The sequence below is a fragment of the Onychostoma macrolepis genome, chromosome 17, assembly GCF_012432095.1.
Source record: "Onychostoma macrolepis isolate SWU-2019 chromosome 17, ASM1243209v1, whole genome shotgun sequence".
Taxonomy (NCBI): domain Eukaryota; kingdom Metazoa; phylum Chordata; class Actinopteri; order Cypriniformes; family Cyprinidae; genus Onychostoma; species Onychostoma macrolepis.
The window spans coordinates 5,370,503-5,387,446 of record NC_081171.1 but is presented as its reverse complement, the minus strand read 5'-3'; the positions used below and the strand labels follow the sequence as shown (position 1 = coordinate 5,387,446).

Here is a 16,944-nt window from a genome sequence, read left to right as displayed (position 1 = left end):
GTCAACAGAAAAACTGATGGTTTGAATTAATGGACTAAATAAATAAATAAATGAAGGCAGTGTTCGCTTACTGGTAAAATATTTTTTTTATCGTACACAATGATTTCTTTAATAGAATCCAGCTGGATCCTTAGTTTGGGAGAACTTTAAATAGCCTTTGAATATTTATTAAATGTGAAAATTACATGAAAATATATTTACACAACTTGTAGCCGTAATCATAATAGTGATTTTAAATAGTTAATATATACACACATACACACATATATATATATAATTTTTTTAATGGCTTTTATTTTATTAGCTTTATTTTGAAGTCAAAAAGCGTGACCCGGAAATACTCCATAACTTGCTTTCCGGTGCTGAAGTGAAGTAAAAACGCGTTTTATTTTCCTTGTGTTTTACTCTAAACAAGAACAATGAACCGAAAAGATGATTATGATTCATATGAAATTGAAGAGCCAAGTGATGAGGAAGGAGCCGGAAGCAGGTAAATAACAGAAAACACTCTCTTATGTGCACACATGTAAACAAACAAATGTGAACATCAGTATTAGGGTTATGTATTTTACTTTATAGGCCGTATATATGTTATACCAAAGTCTCTTTAAGGTATTCTATAGTCTTTGGTTATACTTTGATGTTAGTATACATGGCTATTTATTTGGGCTGCACGATATTTTGCATGCGATAGTCATGCGCATTTAACGTTAGTCAGTAAAGCCGGCTCCGTGATTAAGTGCTAAATCTCCATCACCTGTTTCTTACTATTTAGTCGTATTTCCTTCGAGTCGAGTTGTAAACATGAACACCATACATGCTCTTCAGAGATCAGATTGACAGTGTTTCTGCTCGTTTTCTTCTCAGTTCTGAGGATGAGCTGGATATTCTTCTCAACGGGACGCCGGAACAGAAGAAGAAGCTGATCAGAGAGTATCTGACGGGGGAGAGCGAGTCCTCCAGTGGAGATGAGTTTGAGAAGGAGATGGAGGCAGAGCTCAGCAGCACCATGAAGAGCATAGAGTGCAGCTGGACGGCATCTTCAGCTCAAGGTTTCACAAACACACGTGCAATTATCAGTGTTACAATTTATAACAGCAAATAAACACAAATTCTGATTTAATATTTAATGTGCAGGTCAAACTTCTGGGACCAGTGACAGCACTGCCACAGCAAACAAGCAACAGACTGGGGAGTATGACAGCATTTACTTCGACTCCGACTCGGATGAAGATGGCACAGCTGGTAATTATTTGAAAAGCAAAAAAATAAAGTCTATTGTACAACAAGAATACATTTTTAGATCACAAATACCAAAATATTTTTTTTCCCGTTTCTCTTAAAATAAATTTTTATTCAAAAGGTTTTTAAAATGAACTATCAAAGTTAGAATTACATAAAGGATGTTCAGTTCAAAACAATGGATATCTATCCATGTGGTCAACTTTTAACAGTAAGGTTTAATTTACATGGTGGTATTTATATATTTTGTCAAAAAAAAAAAAATTTAAATACCTTTTCTACAGCTGTATTTTTGTCAAGCGTTTTTGGGACAGAATATATCAATAGTTACAAACAATGTCATGCCTGATTTTGATAATCAAATTAAGTTTGGTGTTTTTATTCAAAGCATGTAAAGCAAGTATTTTGATTATAGGTCAGTTTTGTGGCAATGTAATTTTTAGTCCTTAAGTCACCTAAAAAAGACATGACTTAACTCTAAATAACTTGCAAAATAAATTGATTAACCCTCCAGGTTTAATTTGTTATAATTTGCTTTTATTTCTTTTGAATTTTATTAGAAGTCAACGTTTGAAGTGGATCAAAAAAGTTCATCAAAGTTGTCCTAAGATAAGAACGCATTTTGGTTTTAGGACAATTTTGATGATCCACTTCAAATGTTGACTACTGTATGTATATGTGCATATATAAAAAATGGATTTACATTTATAATGAATGTGCTAGTCTCTTGTTAGCCTAGGTATGCTGACTTTTTTTATTTTCATTATAAATATTTTTTGCTGAGCACCCAGTTTAAGAGTGGTGAGCGATAATGTGGTGAACAAGCATAATAAAGGGTAAATGAGTAATGTTAATATGGTTTTCTGTGATGTATCAGGCAGCTCTCAGGGTCTGAGGAGGAAGCAGCGCTCTGTTCTCACAAATGATGAGCTGTTATATGACCCAGACGAGGATGATCGCGACCAGGCTTGGGTGGATGCAAAAAGAAAAGAGTAGGTTTTTGTCACACAAAAAAAAAAATGTAAGCAAGCAACAAATGATTGTGACATTCATAGCTTATTTCATTTTTTTTGATACAGATACAGAAACCAGAGGCGGCTGCCACCATCAGCAAACAGAAGAAACAGACCAGACGCTGTTCCAAGCAGTGACGCTGTCCTCAACTGTCCTGCCTGTATGACCACTCTGTGCCTGGACTGTCAGAGGTACACTCACATTCAGTTCATGTTGTGAAGATTATTTCCTAAGTCTATTTTTTTTTTTATAAATGTCTTCTCGACCCGCAGGCATGAGAAATATCGGACGCAGTACAGAGCCATGTTCGTGATGAACTGCACAGTCGACAAAGGGGAAGTGCTGCACTATAAAACCGCCAATAAGAGAAAGCAGAACCGGCACAGGAAGAGGGCCCGTCAGGAGAACACGTCCTCATCCACAGAGACTGAAATGGAGTCAAGTGCAGGTCTGACTGATGCACGCTTGGCAGGAATGGATGAAGAAGAGATATATCACCCAGTCAAGTGCACAGAATGCTCCACTGAAGTGGCAGTGTATGATAAAGATGAGGTGTATCATTTCTTCAACATCCTAGCAAGTCACTGCTAAGGACATTTACTGGACTTATAAATACAAACCACGTGTTTTGGTGGGTTTGATTGCTGTACAGTACATAGAGAGAGAGTGAAAAGTTTTTTTGGGGGAAAGGAATATGGCTAGACATGTAATTTTATTTATAGGGTTTTTATATTTTGTTATAAAATGTAAACTTTCATGTGATCCACTTCCTGTAAATAACATCTCATATTTGCATAAAAGTTGTTCTGTTGCCTCTCAGATATGTACTTCCCTTTTATTAAACTGTATTTTTATACACAGTAGAGGGCATGGAAATGATTCAAGCTAAACAGAAGTGACATATTGCATTTAGCTAAGCACTTAATGTGCTCTGAACGTGAACGGTGTCATTTGAATAAATGTTTTCATTTTGATTTTATAGAAAATTAAATTCCTATCAAATATGACGGCGTCTTTGTGAAGTATGCCGATATTAAAGTATTACCTGTTTACGGAAGCGTGTTATCATTTTTTTTTTTTTTTTTTTGCGCGGGCTTTTATTTTGGCACTCCCTAATATCCCTCCACTTCTTTTCCAGCACATGACTTTTATTTTGGTATGATCTGCACCGGAAGGGAGCGGTGAGACCAACACGAGCCGAGTGAAAATATGGCGTTAGGAGATGCCTGGAAACAGTTGTCTTGGTTTTATTACCAATATTTGCTCGTAACAGCTCTGTATATGTTGGAGCCTTGGGAGAGAACTATCTTCAGTATCCTTTTTTTCCGTAAAATACAGAGCTTTATATGCTTTAAAAACAATATATGGAAGAGTTCTTGGCTCCACGCAAGGTATCAGGTTGTTTCCTTACTATTCAAGTGTGTCCTATCATACGATTAACTAAATATTTACTTGAACGAATTAATGTATTTTCGATCAACGCTGATTAAAAGTGTGGTGTGCTGATCGTAAATCTATTACATCTGCTTTATTCTTATTTAGTTGCTTTCTAAAGTTATATTTGTATGAGTAATTAAAAGTAAATTCAGGAGAATTAATCTCGGGTGGTTTTGAACTGAATGTGTCATGTAACTTGTTTCTTGTGGGTGTGACATTTAACATTTGAATAAATGACATAACATGACCTGATTTTCAGGTCTGTTCTAGAAAGACGATTATGGGACTGTGAGCAGTTTCACTTGCTTCATTCACCTTTTCTGTGATGAGAAATGTTTTACTGTGGTCAGCTGACTTGTTTTAGGGCTTTAAATCGCCTTTAAAGTTGTCCAAATGAAGTTCTTAGCAATGCATATTACTAATCAAAAATTAACTTTTGATATATTTACGGTAGGAACTTTACAATATACCTTTATGGAACTTGATCTTTAACTTAATATCCTAATGATTTTTGGCATAAAAGAAAAATTGATAATTTTGACCCATACAATGTATTGTTGGCTATTGCTACAAATACATCCATGCTACTTATGACTGGTTTTGTGCTCACAAATGTGTTTTTATTTAAAGCTGATAAGTATTTTATGTTTAACACACAGTAATTGTAACAATAACTAATTATGAACTATTTTTGTTACTAGTTTGCTGATAAAATGTAAACTTACTTTAAATGTTACAGTTTTACTGTATTTTTTGAAGCTGGCAAATAGTTAATGTTTAACACATACAGTGTTTATAAGAGTAATAAATCTATTTTCATTAGCAATCTGTTGATTAAAAATATCAAATTCAATTAATTATTGAAAAATGTAATGTATTTTTTAACATACAGTACTAGTCAAAAGTTTGGACACACTTAGCTAAATTTTGTTTCTTGTTAAGATTATATTTTAAATGCTTCATGTTGTATAGACGAATATAAATTGTGTATGCAAGAAAGGCCAAAATGTCTTATATGAAAAAGCAGGTAATATTTTATAATTAATGATATTCTCACTGCTCCATTTTAAAGCAATACTCCACTCCAAGGAAAATTGTGCTGAATGCCAAAACTGCTCACTAGATGTTTCCTTTTCGTGTTATTCAAGTATTATTATTGAGATACTTTTTTATTAATATTCTAAATTGTTTTATTTTTATATTTTCTTTTTTTTAAATTTTCATTTTAAAGTTTTGGTAATTTTGTTGTGTTTTTGTATAGGTCTATATAGTTTTATTTTATTTTATTTCAGTTTTAGGTATTTTAGTACATCCAGTTAAACTAAATAAAGTTTATTTTTTACACTTGTTTTTTTTTTTTAATGGTTATAATATACTATAATAACCCTGTTTCCTTCTGCAAAATAATTTCCTTAATAAAACTGTCAGATTCCCTCCTGATCACGGTGGCAGCGATGGCCGTCTACACCGGTTATGTGTTCATGCCTCAGCACATAATGGCCATATTACACTATTTTGAAGTGGTCCAGTGACATCATCAGCCGGGATCATCGGGATGCTCGTCCACCTGGTGGCCAGAAAAAACGGACTGCTCTTGAACTGTTCACCACCATGTCTGTGATTTACTTCAAACGAGGACACTTGTGTATGTTGAAGGAGACCAACGTTGAGGAGTGTGATAGAAGCCTGTCTAATTGTGTAATTATGTGTGAAGAACACAGTCTGCAACTGCAAAAGCACACGCTGCCCTTGCTAGAAATATATCCTATATATATAGTATGACTTTTTTGTTTTTTAAATAAGGCTTCTTGTTTCATTTCATGACAGTGGTTTATTCAGATGATACATATTTTTTATATAAATGTGTATATTTAAGTGTATACATATTTGTATAGTTTTATAGAGCTTTATTTTGGCCGACCTGAAATGATTTGGTTTGCCATAGCGGCCTGATGAATTATACTGTTTTTGTCACCACCGGAAATCTATTTTTATCAGGCCCTTGTGAGTCATACGGTAAATAATTACCTGCGCTATGTGTGATGTCAATGTTGATACTTCAGAACTGGTTGCTCAGCTCATAAACCGGGAAAAAACCCTGCTTAAACTCTTTCTTTAATCGACTTGATGTTTTGTGTTTGGTATGACTTTGATGCATTTATTCAGCATATGCTCAGTAAAGTTCTGTTTCTGCCTGAGAAAAAGTGAGAAATTTGAGCTAAACATATTTTGATGTATAAAAGTGATTTTTATTTATTTTTTTTTTAATTGGATGTTTTTTTTTTCTTCTGTTATCTAAAGTTTTGATGCAGTTCGTGTGTAAATTTGTATGTATTTTATCAGTAAGTAAACATTAACATGAATAACAGATGCTATTATCTTCCCCTTAGTTATGAAATACAAAACTAGTTATGAAATAAAATGTATGCCTGAATTAAAAGATCTTGAAGATATTTAATGAACAGTCTTGCTAAATTATCAGCTCATCAACATAGTTTTGTAATAAAGATTTAATCCATTTCGAATTATAATTTGTCACCTTTGTGCTTTAAATATAATCCTAATAAAAAATGAAAAAACATAAAGTTACTATAAAATTTAAACTAACAGTATAATAAAGAACTAACATAGTATCTCATTGATACTACAATAACACTGTACTGGCATGTATAAGCATTTCTTATACCAAAAGATGGCTGTTAGATTTGTCATTTGACAAAAATCCTGTTGTTATGAGCAGACACAACATGAGCAAATGTGACAACAGATTATATGTGCATGACTACGTGTCTCAGTATGTATACAAACCACATTTCAACAGGAGGATAATATTTATCAGTTGTTTACGGTGGTTATCTGGGCTAACAAAACATGGTAGTTGACCCACAATACACAGCATGTTTCTGTGAAACACTTTGTTTTCTTCACCAAGTTGATCTATAAATATTGATCTTTGCCAAACAGGTGGAACTGAAGATTTGGATGAATCCGTTTAATTTATAATCTTTGACACAGCAACCAATCATATCATGTCAAGCTCTCAGATTCATATCACTGGCATGACCTCAAAATGAAAATAGCAGCTGGTTACACTTTAAACTACAGGATGAGGGTGTTCTCACGTACGCCATCGTGGGTCATCTGGAGTTTGCACCCTAGATGTACAGCAATGTCCTGCCAGAGTTGCAGTTCTAAGAAGAAGCTCTGTTGGGCAAGGCAGTGTTTCAGCTGTTTAGCTGTTGGTACATACACATCCATTTCAGCTTATATGGCACGTTCAACTCTTAAAGGAATAGTTCACCCAAAAACAACAGGAGAACTGCAATAGTCCATAGTGCATAATATTGCTTCCTTCAGTGGAAAAAGTCCATCTTCTCTGAATCAGGAGAGAAATACGCACAGATCAAGCACCGTTTAAAAGCGAAAACAGTTTAAAACTTTTCTAAAAAAAAAAATTTGGTGGTGGATTTTGATGTGAGAGCGACAGGTTTAAAGTTAAAATGCCTTGATAAATTTAGTACAAACATGCAGCGTTTCACTTCACAAGACGTTAAATTGATGGACTGGACTCATGTGGACTATTGTGATGTTTTTATCAGCTGTTTGGGCTCTCATTCTGACGGCACCCATTCACTGCAGAGGATCCATTGGTGAGCAAGTGAGTAATACTAAATTTCTCTAAATCTGGGATGGCCTGAGGTGAGTATATGATCCGTAGACAAGTAAAGGGATATAATACATTTCTCCAAATCTGTTCTGATGAAGAAACAAACTCATCTACATCTTGGATGGCCTGAGAATTCATGTTCAGTAAATTTTCATCTATTCCTTTAAAGACAAACACAAATCAGGAAAGACACTGTTAGTTGGACCCAAACAGCAATCAGGTGCAGGATTGACTACACGCGTTTTCTTAAACACAAAACAGTTGTAAAAGCATTTCATGCACATATAGCATTGATTTTACCTACCATGGAAAATCTGAGTTGAACTGATGGATGTTGTAACATCTAAAATGGTAATTTACATCACAAATCATATCATATTCCATTGTGCAGCATGTGGGTTCCCTCTGACATTTCTCTCTGAAAGAAATCATAGCCAACATAGCTGTCATTTGGGTCAGTACAGACGTCACGTCTGTGATATGGCTTTAATTATTTCCATGCTATATTTAGCAAATCAACGTGCATTCTGTGGTGTTTCAAGCCATTTCAGAGCCACATCAGATTTAACCCCTTGTGCACCACACAGTAAGGTCTAGAGAAAAAGAATGATTAGCATTACCGTAATAGGAAGTGCAAATATACAGTTAACAAATGATTAAACAGCTGAGATCTGCAGTGCCCGAGTGAGCTCAAAGCGCTGCAACTTCAGAAAACACATGCAAATAGAAAAAGCACCAGCAAATCAAGAACACATCTTCATCAATTAGACAGCAGGTGCTGCAAATGCTCACAACACAAACAAATAAAGAAACGCACTGCAAATGCTCACAATCAAATAAAGAATTTTATTTGCAGCGTGTTAAGTTGTTTTCTTAATTTCCAGGTGTTTTTTCTATTGCATTCTATTTGAACCATAGAGATCTGATGATAAACTAACTGTGACTAACTATCTGAAGATGAATTACTGGCAAAGCTTCTGGGAAAAATCTGAATTTTTCCAAATTTTCTAGAAATGTATTATTATTATTTTTTTTTTTACTTTTAAAACATCATTTATGATAAAAACAAATAAAAAATAAATATTTAAGATTCTTTTCTTTTCTAGGGTCAAAAAATGTGCCACTGATCTTGGTATAAATGAACTTTGTAAAGAAGGTTAGATTTACTTAAAGTAGAATCTTTAACAATAATAATGTTAAACAATAATAAATGCATTATTGTTATTATTTATTATTATAGCATTTTAATGGCATAGTGACACTTGAATCACAATTGCAACATGACTATTACAACAATTATTTATTTCTGTTGCTGTTGTTAAATAATAATAAAAATAATCAGATTTTTCTCATTAACTGTAATAACTAATAGTCATGTTGCAATCATGATTCAAGTGTCACTGAAGAATTAACGTGAAAGATCTGATTATTTTGTATTATTATTTAACAACAGCAAGATAAATAAATTATTATTGTAACAGTATTTTTAATGGCTCAGTGACATTCAGTGTTATTCATATTTATGATTTTGCCTCCTTGACATATAAGATATGTCTTATATATATATATACAGAGACATTTGTTTCACTGATCATGTGAACTTTGTACATATGGTCAGATTTTCCTAATAATAATAATAACAAAGTAATATTTTTTGTATTATTACAACAGCATTTTAATTGCTCAATGACAAATAATTGACACTTAAGCATCAAATAAATGCATCATGACAAGTTACGACTGTTCTTGACATTGACATTCATGCTTTTCTCTAAGAAGCAATTATTCTTCATCAGTGTAAATCTTTTCTGTGCAGGCTTGTGTAAGCTAAGCTCTAAATTAGGCTTTGACACATGTGATGGTGTTCACGTACTCAGACTCTCCCCTTTCATCTGACATCAAGTGCACGCGGGGCACTTGTGCTGCACTCGACTCCATGGCAGAATATCAGGGAAACCAGGCTGCTGACCAGACCTCTGAAGACCAAACCATCACAAATGATCAAATTAGTGGACGCACGGAGCTGCCCAAAGAGCTCAGGAAGCCCCGCAGTAACCGGGCAAAATCTAAAGAACACAAACGACTGAACACACACAAACTAGTCCTGCAGTACATAGTCCCGTGCATGAACTCCTACGGCTTGTGTATAGTTGACAATTTTCTAGGGGACAGAATCGGAGAGCGCGTTGTGCAGGAGGTGAAGCGCATTCATCAGAGTGGCAACATGCAGGATGGACAGTTAGTGAGCCAAAAACTCAACAAAAGCAAAGCTATTCGAGGGGACAAGATTGCATGGGTCGATGGCACCGAAAGCGGCTGCCAAAACATTGGCTATCTGCTGACCCGAATGGACAAGCTCATCACGTGCGCAGACGGCAAACTGGACAAGTTCAAGATCAGTGGAAGACATAAGGTGAGTGTCGCTCGTGCACTTCACCTCATTGACTTGCTCCTAAAGTTTCCTAAGCATCCAAACACGACAAGCTCAAAATAATCTGTACACTTTGGAAATAGGCCTGTGATGCATGTAGTTGCATGTTTTAATTTGCAACACAAAATATTCGTCCTAAAAAGACTAGGCTACTATAAAAGTGCTGCAATGCAAAGTTTCCAGAGATGCACGTGTAACCTGTTTAGAATAGATTAGAATTCGTTGTAATCTTTCTGTAAAAAAACCGCCCCTGCACATTAGAGAGATTTGTGCGCGTACATGCGGCTCTTCGGCTCCTCAATGGCGGTCGGGCATGACCAGAAAATGAGCTCATAAACATTAAAACGTCGCGTGCTCTAATTAAAAGACATGGTCATTGAGATAAAAGCATTGATGATCTCATTTACAGTATTTTAATAATATTTTTCCTTCATCATGAGTTGTTTGGCATGTAAAGCGTGCGTGAGACCAGTCTCGCGTGTCTTGCTGTGGTCTGACCCCGCTGGCCATTACGGACTGTAAATAGGCACAGTTGGGTTGAACTCATAGAAATACAACATGACTGTAGAATGGCATGAATGCAGGAATGTGGGATCTTAAATGGGAGGGGCTTACCGACCTGGAGGATGTCACGTACGAAAGAGAGGACCAAAAATGCAAAGTAAACACATGGCCTAAATAAAGTAAGATTCAAAGCGACAAATGTATTTTCATTTTCAGTTTGAAGTTTAAATTTTGCCTTTAGACTTGATTTTTAATGAATTTATTTGCTGTAATCATGTAGACCTATTATTTATTTATTTACATTTTTAAAAAGCAACTTACAATAGAGGAAGATTAGCAATTCGTCAAAGAGCCAAACAATATATGTTTTTATTTGTTTCTATTTTATTTTTTAATTAAAGTAGGCCTATTTTTATTTATTTATTTAAATTTACAGTTTAAAAAAGTGACTTACAATAGACAAACATTAGTAATTTGTCCCAGAACCAAACAATATTTGTATCTAGGCTATATGTTTTATTTTTAATTACATTTTTTATTTATTTACATTTACATTTAAAAAAGCGACTAACAATAGACGAAAATTAGTAATTCGTCACAGAGCCAAACAATAGGCCTGTTTGTTTTTATATGTTTGTATCTGAAGAGTTCATTCGCAAAATCAGATAACTCTGTTTTTAACAATTTTCAAAAATCATGTTTTTATTTTTTTCATTGTGCTTTCCAAATAATCTCAATCAAACTGCAGTTGGGTTATTTTGATTAGGTAAACCCCCAAAAAAACAGCTAACACAATAAAAACATGATAAGATAATAAAAAACACGATTTTTGAAAATAAAAAGCCGAGTTAACCGTTTTTGCAAATAAACTCTTCATTTGTTTCAGTATTGTTTCTTTGACTTATATTACAGAAGCGACGAATATTAGGCTATAGGCTACTAATTATTGGCCTATATTAAATATTATTATAGGCTACAATATTTGTTTCTGTGTTGTTTCCATTTTAATTTTTTACTTATAATTTATTTTATGTACATTTATTTTATTTTATATTTGTTTTGTTTAAATAAACGACTCACAATAGACAAACAAGCAATTCGTCACAGAGCAAACATTTATTCAAGCATCTTCATTATTTCATCATCTTGGTTTATCTTCAAAGAATACGTCATTTTTATTCCTCAATATGTAGGCTATTTCCGTTCCAATGTATAAACAGTGTCACAATTCATATGTAAATGAGTTTTCAGAACACAGCTGAAGTAGCACGTACGCGGCGATATCACGTGACTCTCGTTCTATTCCTCAGCGTTGTCCTTAATGGCTCAATCATGGTCGTATGTGATGATTAAATGATGATTTCATAATTTCATAGCCATTTCGGAGGACAGTTGCCATTTGCATGTAAGGTTCCAATCTGAGAAATGATCAATTTCAAAATGATATACTCTAAAGTATAAAAAGTGTCTCCAGCAAGACAAAAAAATCTTGAGAATTCAACGAGATTGAATGGAGTATTCGGCTTTCTGAGCCGCCAAGCGCCCCCTAAAGGAAGATGAAATTTGAGTAACAGGAAACATGTATTGTCCAGCCCTCAGAGGTTGAACTTAAACGGAATGAATGGGGTTTTCATGTGAATATCCGCCCACTGCAGCGCGACACACATTCTGCACGTTCCACATGCGCCGCAGGTGCGCTGGGCTCTGATCTCTATAGCGCTCGTGGACCCTCACACAGAGCGATTATAAAGCCCACCTATAGCCCCTGTCTGCTGCACGTGCCAGTCTTTATCCGTCTCTTGAGGGACGAGACCGTGGCGTTAGATTTCACTTTGGAAAACTTTCGTTAATTTGAATGCAAGGAGCTCAAGACAAAATGCCGTTTCTTCAGCACGCACTGGACTCGCAGTTGGAGAGTTTGGTTTTGGAGCAAGCGGTACCGGCTCTTTTGGACCAAGGCTTTTTTTACGTGGATCATTTTCTGGGGGACATCGCGGGCCACATGGTTCTGGGTCAGGTCAAACGCATGCATTACTCTGGGCTTCTCAACGACGGGCAGCTGGCCAGACGAAGCAATGGAGTTTGCAGGAGAAGCATCAGAGGAGATAAAATAACATGGGTTAACGGGACCGAGAGGGGCACGGAGGCTGTCAATTTCTTATTAACACTCATAGACAAACTTATTTCTCTGTGTGTGGGTCAACTGGGCAAAAGTATTCGCGCAAGGTCAAAGGTAAGCTTTACTGCAGTTCGAAGTGCTTAAAAACATACATGAATGTTTCAATTGGTTAAACTTTTGTTTTTAAAAGCCTAATTAATAACGCTAATAACTTGATAAAATTCTTATCAGATAAATGTAAGTGTTTTGAAACTTTGATTCACATTGTCGCTGTTAATTTGTGGCATTTCTGACAAACTGTTCATCACCAAAGCTGAAAACATGTGTGTTTAGTTTCACACACGCCCTTTCAAAAGTTTAAAAAATCTAATGATTGGGAATCATTTTCTTAGTAACATTAACAATAATGGGAAATCAGACGTGTAATTTAACTTAATGTATTTTCATGTTTATTAGGCTAATATTTTATACGTGTATGAATTTAATAGCCTACTAACTTTATACAAATTTTCCTTAGAAGTAAATGAATGTACGAAATTGTAGTTAAACTTTGATTAGTATTCATAAACAAATAGTCTTTTACTTATGAAAATACACTGAATAAATGCGAATTTTTTTTAAGGTTGCAAACAATTTATTTTAGCTACATTTAAATAAACAAATTTAGCTGAAAATTAGTCAACTAAATTTGTTTATTTAAATGAAGCTAAAATAAATTGATTGCAACCACTTACCTTAATTATTTTTTAGTAAATGCAATGAATCATTTTTTTCGGTGTATAGGCTATTTCGTTGTTAATGTAATTTTATTAAATTGAATAAATATTACAATTATTTTAACATAAGCATATATATATATATATATATATATATATATATATATATATATATATATATATATATATATATATATATATATATATATATATATATATATATATATATATATAATCTTTGTCTTCACTGTCACTTTAAATCAATTTAGAGCATCTTTGCTAAATAAAATTAGAAAGTTCTTTAAAAAACAAAACAATTCTTACTGATCCAAGTTTTGAAATGATCATTGATGAACACATGATGAACATTACAACTTGCTGATTATTTATGAATATATTTCTGAGTATTTGTTTGTCCATCTGGGTGAATACAGGTTCTCACTCCATTAAGCAATAGTTTCTGTCTTTGTTTAGAGAAGGTACAGTAGAGCGCTTTGGCACAAACTGTCTGTGCCTGATGATGAATGGCAGAGATAGGCTTTCAGTTTCTGCTGTTGTGAACAGTACGTGACTCCTCTCACTGCGCTGATGTACTCCGGGTTACAGGAGGCCCCGAGTGAAGCAACAGGATGTTAAAGAGCCGCTTTTACCAAAGTCAGCTGCGAACACACTACTTTAAAGTGTCCTCCTGAAAGAAACTGGCTCTTGTTTCGCTTTTCCCTTACTTTACACATATATTTAACAGTCACGTTTATCCAAAGCGACTTCCAAATGAGGATTACAAGCATCATTTATCATAAAGAGGCAATAATACAAGAAGTGCTGGCAATATAAAGTTTCAAACATTGTCCACACGATAAGAATAAGAGAGATGGTGAAAGAATAGAAAAAGTAGTGTTTTTTTTTGTTAAATTTCATTTTAAAAGAATTGCTTTTTAATAAGTCAGCAGGTTAAGTTTTCACGAAAGAGATGAGTTTCATAAACATTCTTCTTTATTTTCATATTCTTCTTTAGTAAATGGACAAAGAGTATTAGTGTTCTGAAATGGTTTCATATTGACCGCGCATGTGTTAAGTGTGCTAAATCACAGCTCTGGATTGTGTACGCTAGTTGGCCATCGCAGCTGAAGTCTGTGCGGTGCTGTAGACTCACGCTCAACACGTAGCACTGTCATTAAACCTCAGCTCACTGGCTGCTGGCCAAGCTTGCTCTCTTTTGCCATTCATGTACACACACACTCGCGCACGCACACACTTCCTCCTGCTCTCTGTGCAGCTACATGTTTACATTGCGCCATGACGGCAAACTTGCGTTTGCACTCTTATTGTGGTAACGTGATCATGATAAAGACTTGTCTGCAGAAATGTAAACAAGGGCACTAGTGACGGTGTGTGTATATGTGAGGGTTGGGAGAGGTTAACCAGGATCTACTGAGAGGAGAAATAAAATGCTTCGTTTTGAACATTATAGTAGTATTTTTGTAATAGTAAATCTGAGATTTTGCATTAATAATCATTCCAAGATGGAGCTGACGCTTTACTTTAAAGGAATAGTTCATCTATAAATGAAAACTCGCTGTATATGCTTTTGATAAATTACCATTTAAGTTCTTTTTTGAAATACTCTTGTAGTCAAACAAATGTGGATCATGTACAGATGATAAGAAAATAGATTTTTTAGACTTCCATAATAACCAAATCCCAAATCAGTTTTCGGATTGTATTTTTGTTTGATATATTAAGTTTATAAGATATATTGTTTTGTTGACAACTGATTTACATTTAGACATAATCATCTGAATTTAGAGAAATTTTTTCGTTCCGTGTAAAATGTTTTGCCACTAAAACGATTAGATTAGAAATATATTGATTTTATGATAGTAAAGCAGGCAAAGATGCAAATGTGAGCAGAATGTCCATATAGAAAATGACTCGACGCAAAATGTGTTGTATAGTCTGGTAGAACACTTTTTTTGTAACTTTGTAACTAATTCTTGTTACTTATTCAAGAGGAGAAATGCCTTTAGAAATTTCTCGTCAATAATTTGTAGCAAGTCTTAAGAGTATAAATATGACAATTAAAAAAAGAAGAAAAAAGACAATTAATTATCAGGTTACCTGGAAACAGGCTTTTCTGGGATAAGTTGTAATGTAAATTATCCATCAAGCTTAGTTTCGTGTGTCTTCTTTTTCAGGCAATGGTGGCTTGTTATCCAGGAAATGGAGCAGGATATGTGAAACATGTAGACAACCCTAATGCAGACGGCCGCTGCGTCACCTGTATTTACTATCTGAATAAAAACTGGAATGCCAAGGTAGACTTTTCACTAGTTCATTTCAAATGTCACTTCCAAAATATTTATTGTACAGTGTTAATTAATCAAATGTCTCTGTATGTTTTTAGGAGCATGGCGGATTGCTAAGGATCTTTCCTGAAGGAAAATCTTACGTAGCCGACATCGAGCCTTTGTTTGATCGACTTCTTCTTTTCTGGTCAGATCGCAGGAACCCTCATGAAGTTCAACCGTCGTATGCTACGAGGTTAGTATTGGCGTTCATGTTACAGCACTATATGTCAATATGATTTTGTGGCATCATGCTAAAGTGTCCGTTATGTGTCACAGGTATGCAATCACTGTGTGGTACTTTGATTCAGAGGAAAGAGCTGAAGCAAAAAGAAAATTCCGAGATCTGACAGGTTGGTTCAGCCAAAATCATCAGTATCAGTGTATTTCTGTGCAAGTCTAATTCTAAATATCTAATTGTTTAAATCTTTATATTTCAGCCAACTCACAGGAAGGTTCATCATCTTAACAGAAATACATTGGACTGTCTCCTCCAAGAGGATTTCTTTTGTTTACTGTCTTATATCGTTGCTTTTTTCCTTCTATTTTTACATGACTTGTTGCACTAAAGGTACCTCTTCCCCCACTTTATATTTGTGATTTGCTATGTTTAAATCTGGTCCTTAAAATAAGTGAAGAGTCGTTTGAATAAGCCGCTGCTAATGTAAAGACAATTCTGTGAAAAATGTGAGAATCTTAAGACTGATTAATGCATTATTAGATGTTTATTGTAATTAAATTCTTCTTTTAAAAAACTTTTCAAAGCTATATTGTCTAAATGTGTAAAAATAAAAAGGAATAGATAAGATATATATACACTAGTTATTGTTTGTTTCAGAAATATGACACCAAGCATTATACATATGTTTTTTTTCATGCTTGTCCCTTTTTGTTATATGCTATTATTTGCTGTTTTGGCACATATTTTAATATTCTTTGTGAAATTTTTGAATACTTCAGTAGAAAGGAAATTTGAAACTTGTAGTTGTGTATATATAGATGATTTATTATTTTTGAACGACAGTTTGATGTTGAATGAGACTCTTTCAAATAGAGATGTTTATAAAAGTCATTCTGTACTGTGTTCACAAACTTTTAAAAAGCACTTGGTCAGATGATATTGCTTTATTTGTTCAGTCCCAGCGTGTGTTAGTGTTTAATGAGAGAAGTGAATCAGCTTGCATGCGGGTCAGCAATGCTGCTCAACCACACCCTCGGATCAATATTATTTCACAGTTGTTTCACAACATTTTGAGCTTTATAAAATGTTTCTTTAACAAAAGTTGTTTGAGAAAATAACCTCGAAATGTGTGAACAGGTTGGTTCATGTACTGTACACAAATTGAGATTTACAGCTATTTGAAATGGCCAAATTAAACAATGTATTGAGATGTTTTTAATTGTCTAATTGTTTGTATTACATTGTTTTGTTCCAGTAATAAAGTTTTTCTTTTGGCCATGATTTTCCA

The 16,944-nt window shown here is 34.3% G+C and overlaps 3 protein-coding genes and 1 long non-coding RNA gene across 5 annotated transcripts; 3 read left to right on the top strand and 1 right to left on the bottom strand.

Moving 5' to 3' along the window:
* The first annotated feature begins 339 nt into the window (after positions 1-339).
* On the top strand, positions 340-3,210 carry eapp (e2f-associated phosphoprotein). Its single transcript, XM_058749021.1, has 6 exons — positions 340-490; positions 868-1,052; positions 1,138-1,245; positions 2,120-2,234; positions 2,322-2,447; positions 2,529-3,210. Exons 1-6 carry the CDS (start codon positions 420-422, stop codon positions 2,845-2,847), a joined length of 924 nt encoding a protein of 307 aa, XP_058605004.1. The 5' UTR covers positions 340-419; the 3' UTR covers positions 2,848-3,210.
* A 120-nt stretch (positions 3,211-3,330) lies between these two features.
* On the top strand, positions 3,331-5,230 carry sptssa (serine palmitoyltransferase, small subunit A). Its single transcript, XM_058749025.1, has 2 exons — positions 3,331-3,568; positions 5,122-5,230. The coding sequence occupies exons 1-2, from the start codon at positions 3,466-3,468 to the stop codon at positions 5,223-5,225; spliced, it is 207 nt and encodes a 68-aa protein (XP_058605008.1). The 5' UTR covers positions 3,331-3,465; the 3' UTR covers positions 5,226-5,230.
* Positions 5,231-7,382: 2,152 nt separating this feature from the next.
* LOC131523035 (uncharacterized) lies at positions 7,383-9,363 on the bottom strand. Its single transcript, XR_009266695.1, has 3 exons — positions 9,234-9,363; positions 7,665-7,778; positions 7,383-7,521 (listed from the first exon to the last, which is right to left on the bottom strand). It is a non-coding gene; the product is annotated as an uncharacterized LOC131523035 (long non-coding RNA).
* Positions 9,204-16,944, top strand: egln3 (egl-9 family hypoxia-inducible factor 3). 2 transcript variants are annotated; one of them, XM_058749023.1, is made up of 5 exons: positions 9,204-9,773; positions 15,326-15,445; positions 15,535-15,671; positions 15,755-15,828; positions 15,916-16,944. In XM_058749023.1, the coding sequence occupies exons 1-5, from the start codon at positions 9,219-9,221 to the stop codon at positions 15,942-15,944; spliced, it is 915 nt and encodes a 304-aa protein (XP_058605006.1). In that variant the 5' UTR covers positions 9,204-9,218; the 3' UTR covers positions 15,945-16,944. The 2 variants fall into 2 exon arrangements, with proteins under 2 accessions (XP_058605006.1, XP_058605007.1); XM_058749024.1 differs by lacking the exon at positions 9,204-9,773 and adding an exon at positions 11,877-12,528.

Excerpts from the sequence above, each read along its gene's own strand:
- sptssa (XM_058749025.1), top strand. The coding sequence starts at position 3,466 with ATGGCGTTAGGAGATGCCTGGAAACAGTTGTCTTGGTTTTATTACCAA. Across the intron at positions 3,569-5,121 it reads TTGGGAGAGAACTATCTTCA|ATTCCCTCCTGATCACGGTG; the intron begins GTATCCTTTTTT and ends TAAAACTGTCAG.
- egln3 (XM_058749023.1), top strand. The coding sequence starts at position 9,219 with ATGGTGTTCACGTACTCAGACTCTCCCCTTTCATCTGACATCAAGTGC. Across the intron at positions 9,774-15,325 it reads AGATCAGTGGAAGACATAAG|GCAATGGTGGCTTGTTATCC; the intron begins GTGAGTGTCGCT and ends CTTCTTTTTCAG. Across the intron at positions 15,829-15,915 it reads AAAATTCCGAGATCTGACAG|CCAACTCACAGGAAGGTTCA; the intron begins GTTGGTTCAGCC and ends TTTATATTTCAG.
- eapp (XM_058749021.1), top strand. The coding sequence starts at position 420 with ATGAACCGAAAAGATGATTATGATTCATATGAAATTGAAGAGCCAAGT. Across the intron at positions 1,053-1,137 it reads GACGGCATCTTCAGCTCAAG|GTCAAACTTCTGGGACCAGT; the intron begins GTTTCACAAACA and ends TTTAATGTGCAG. Across the intron at positions 2,448-2,528 it reads CTGTGCCTGGACTGTCAGAG|GCATGAGAAATATCGGACGC; the intron begins GTACACTCACAT and ends CTCGACCCGCAG.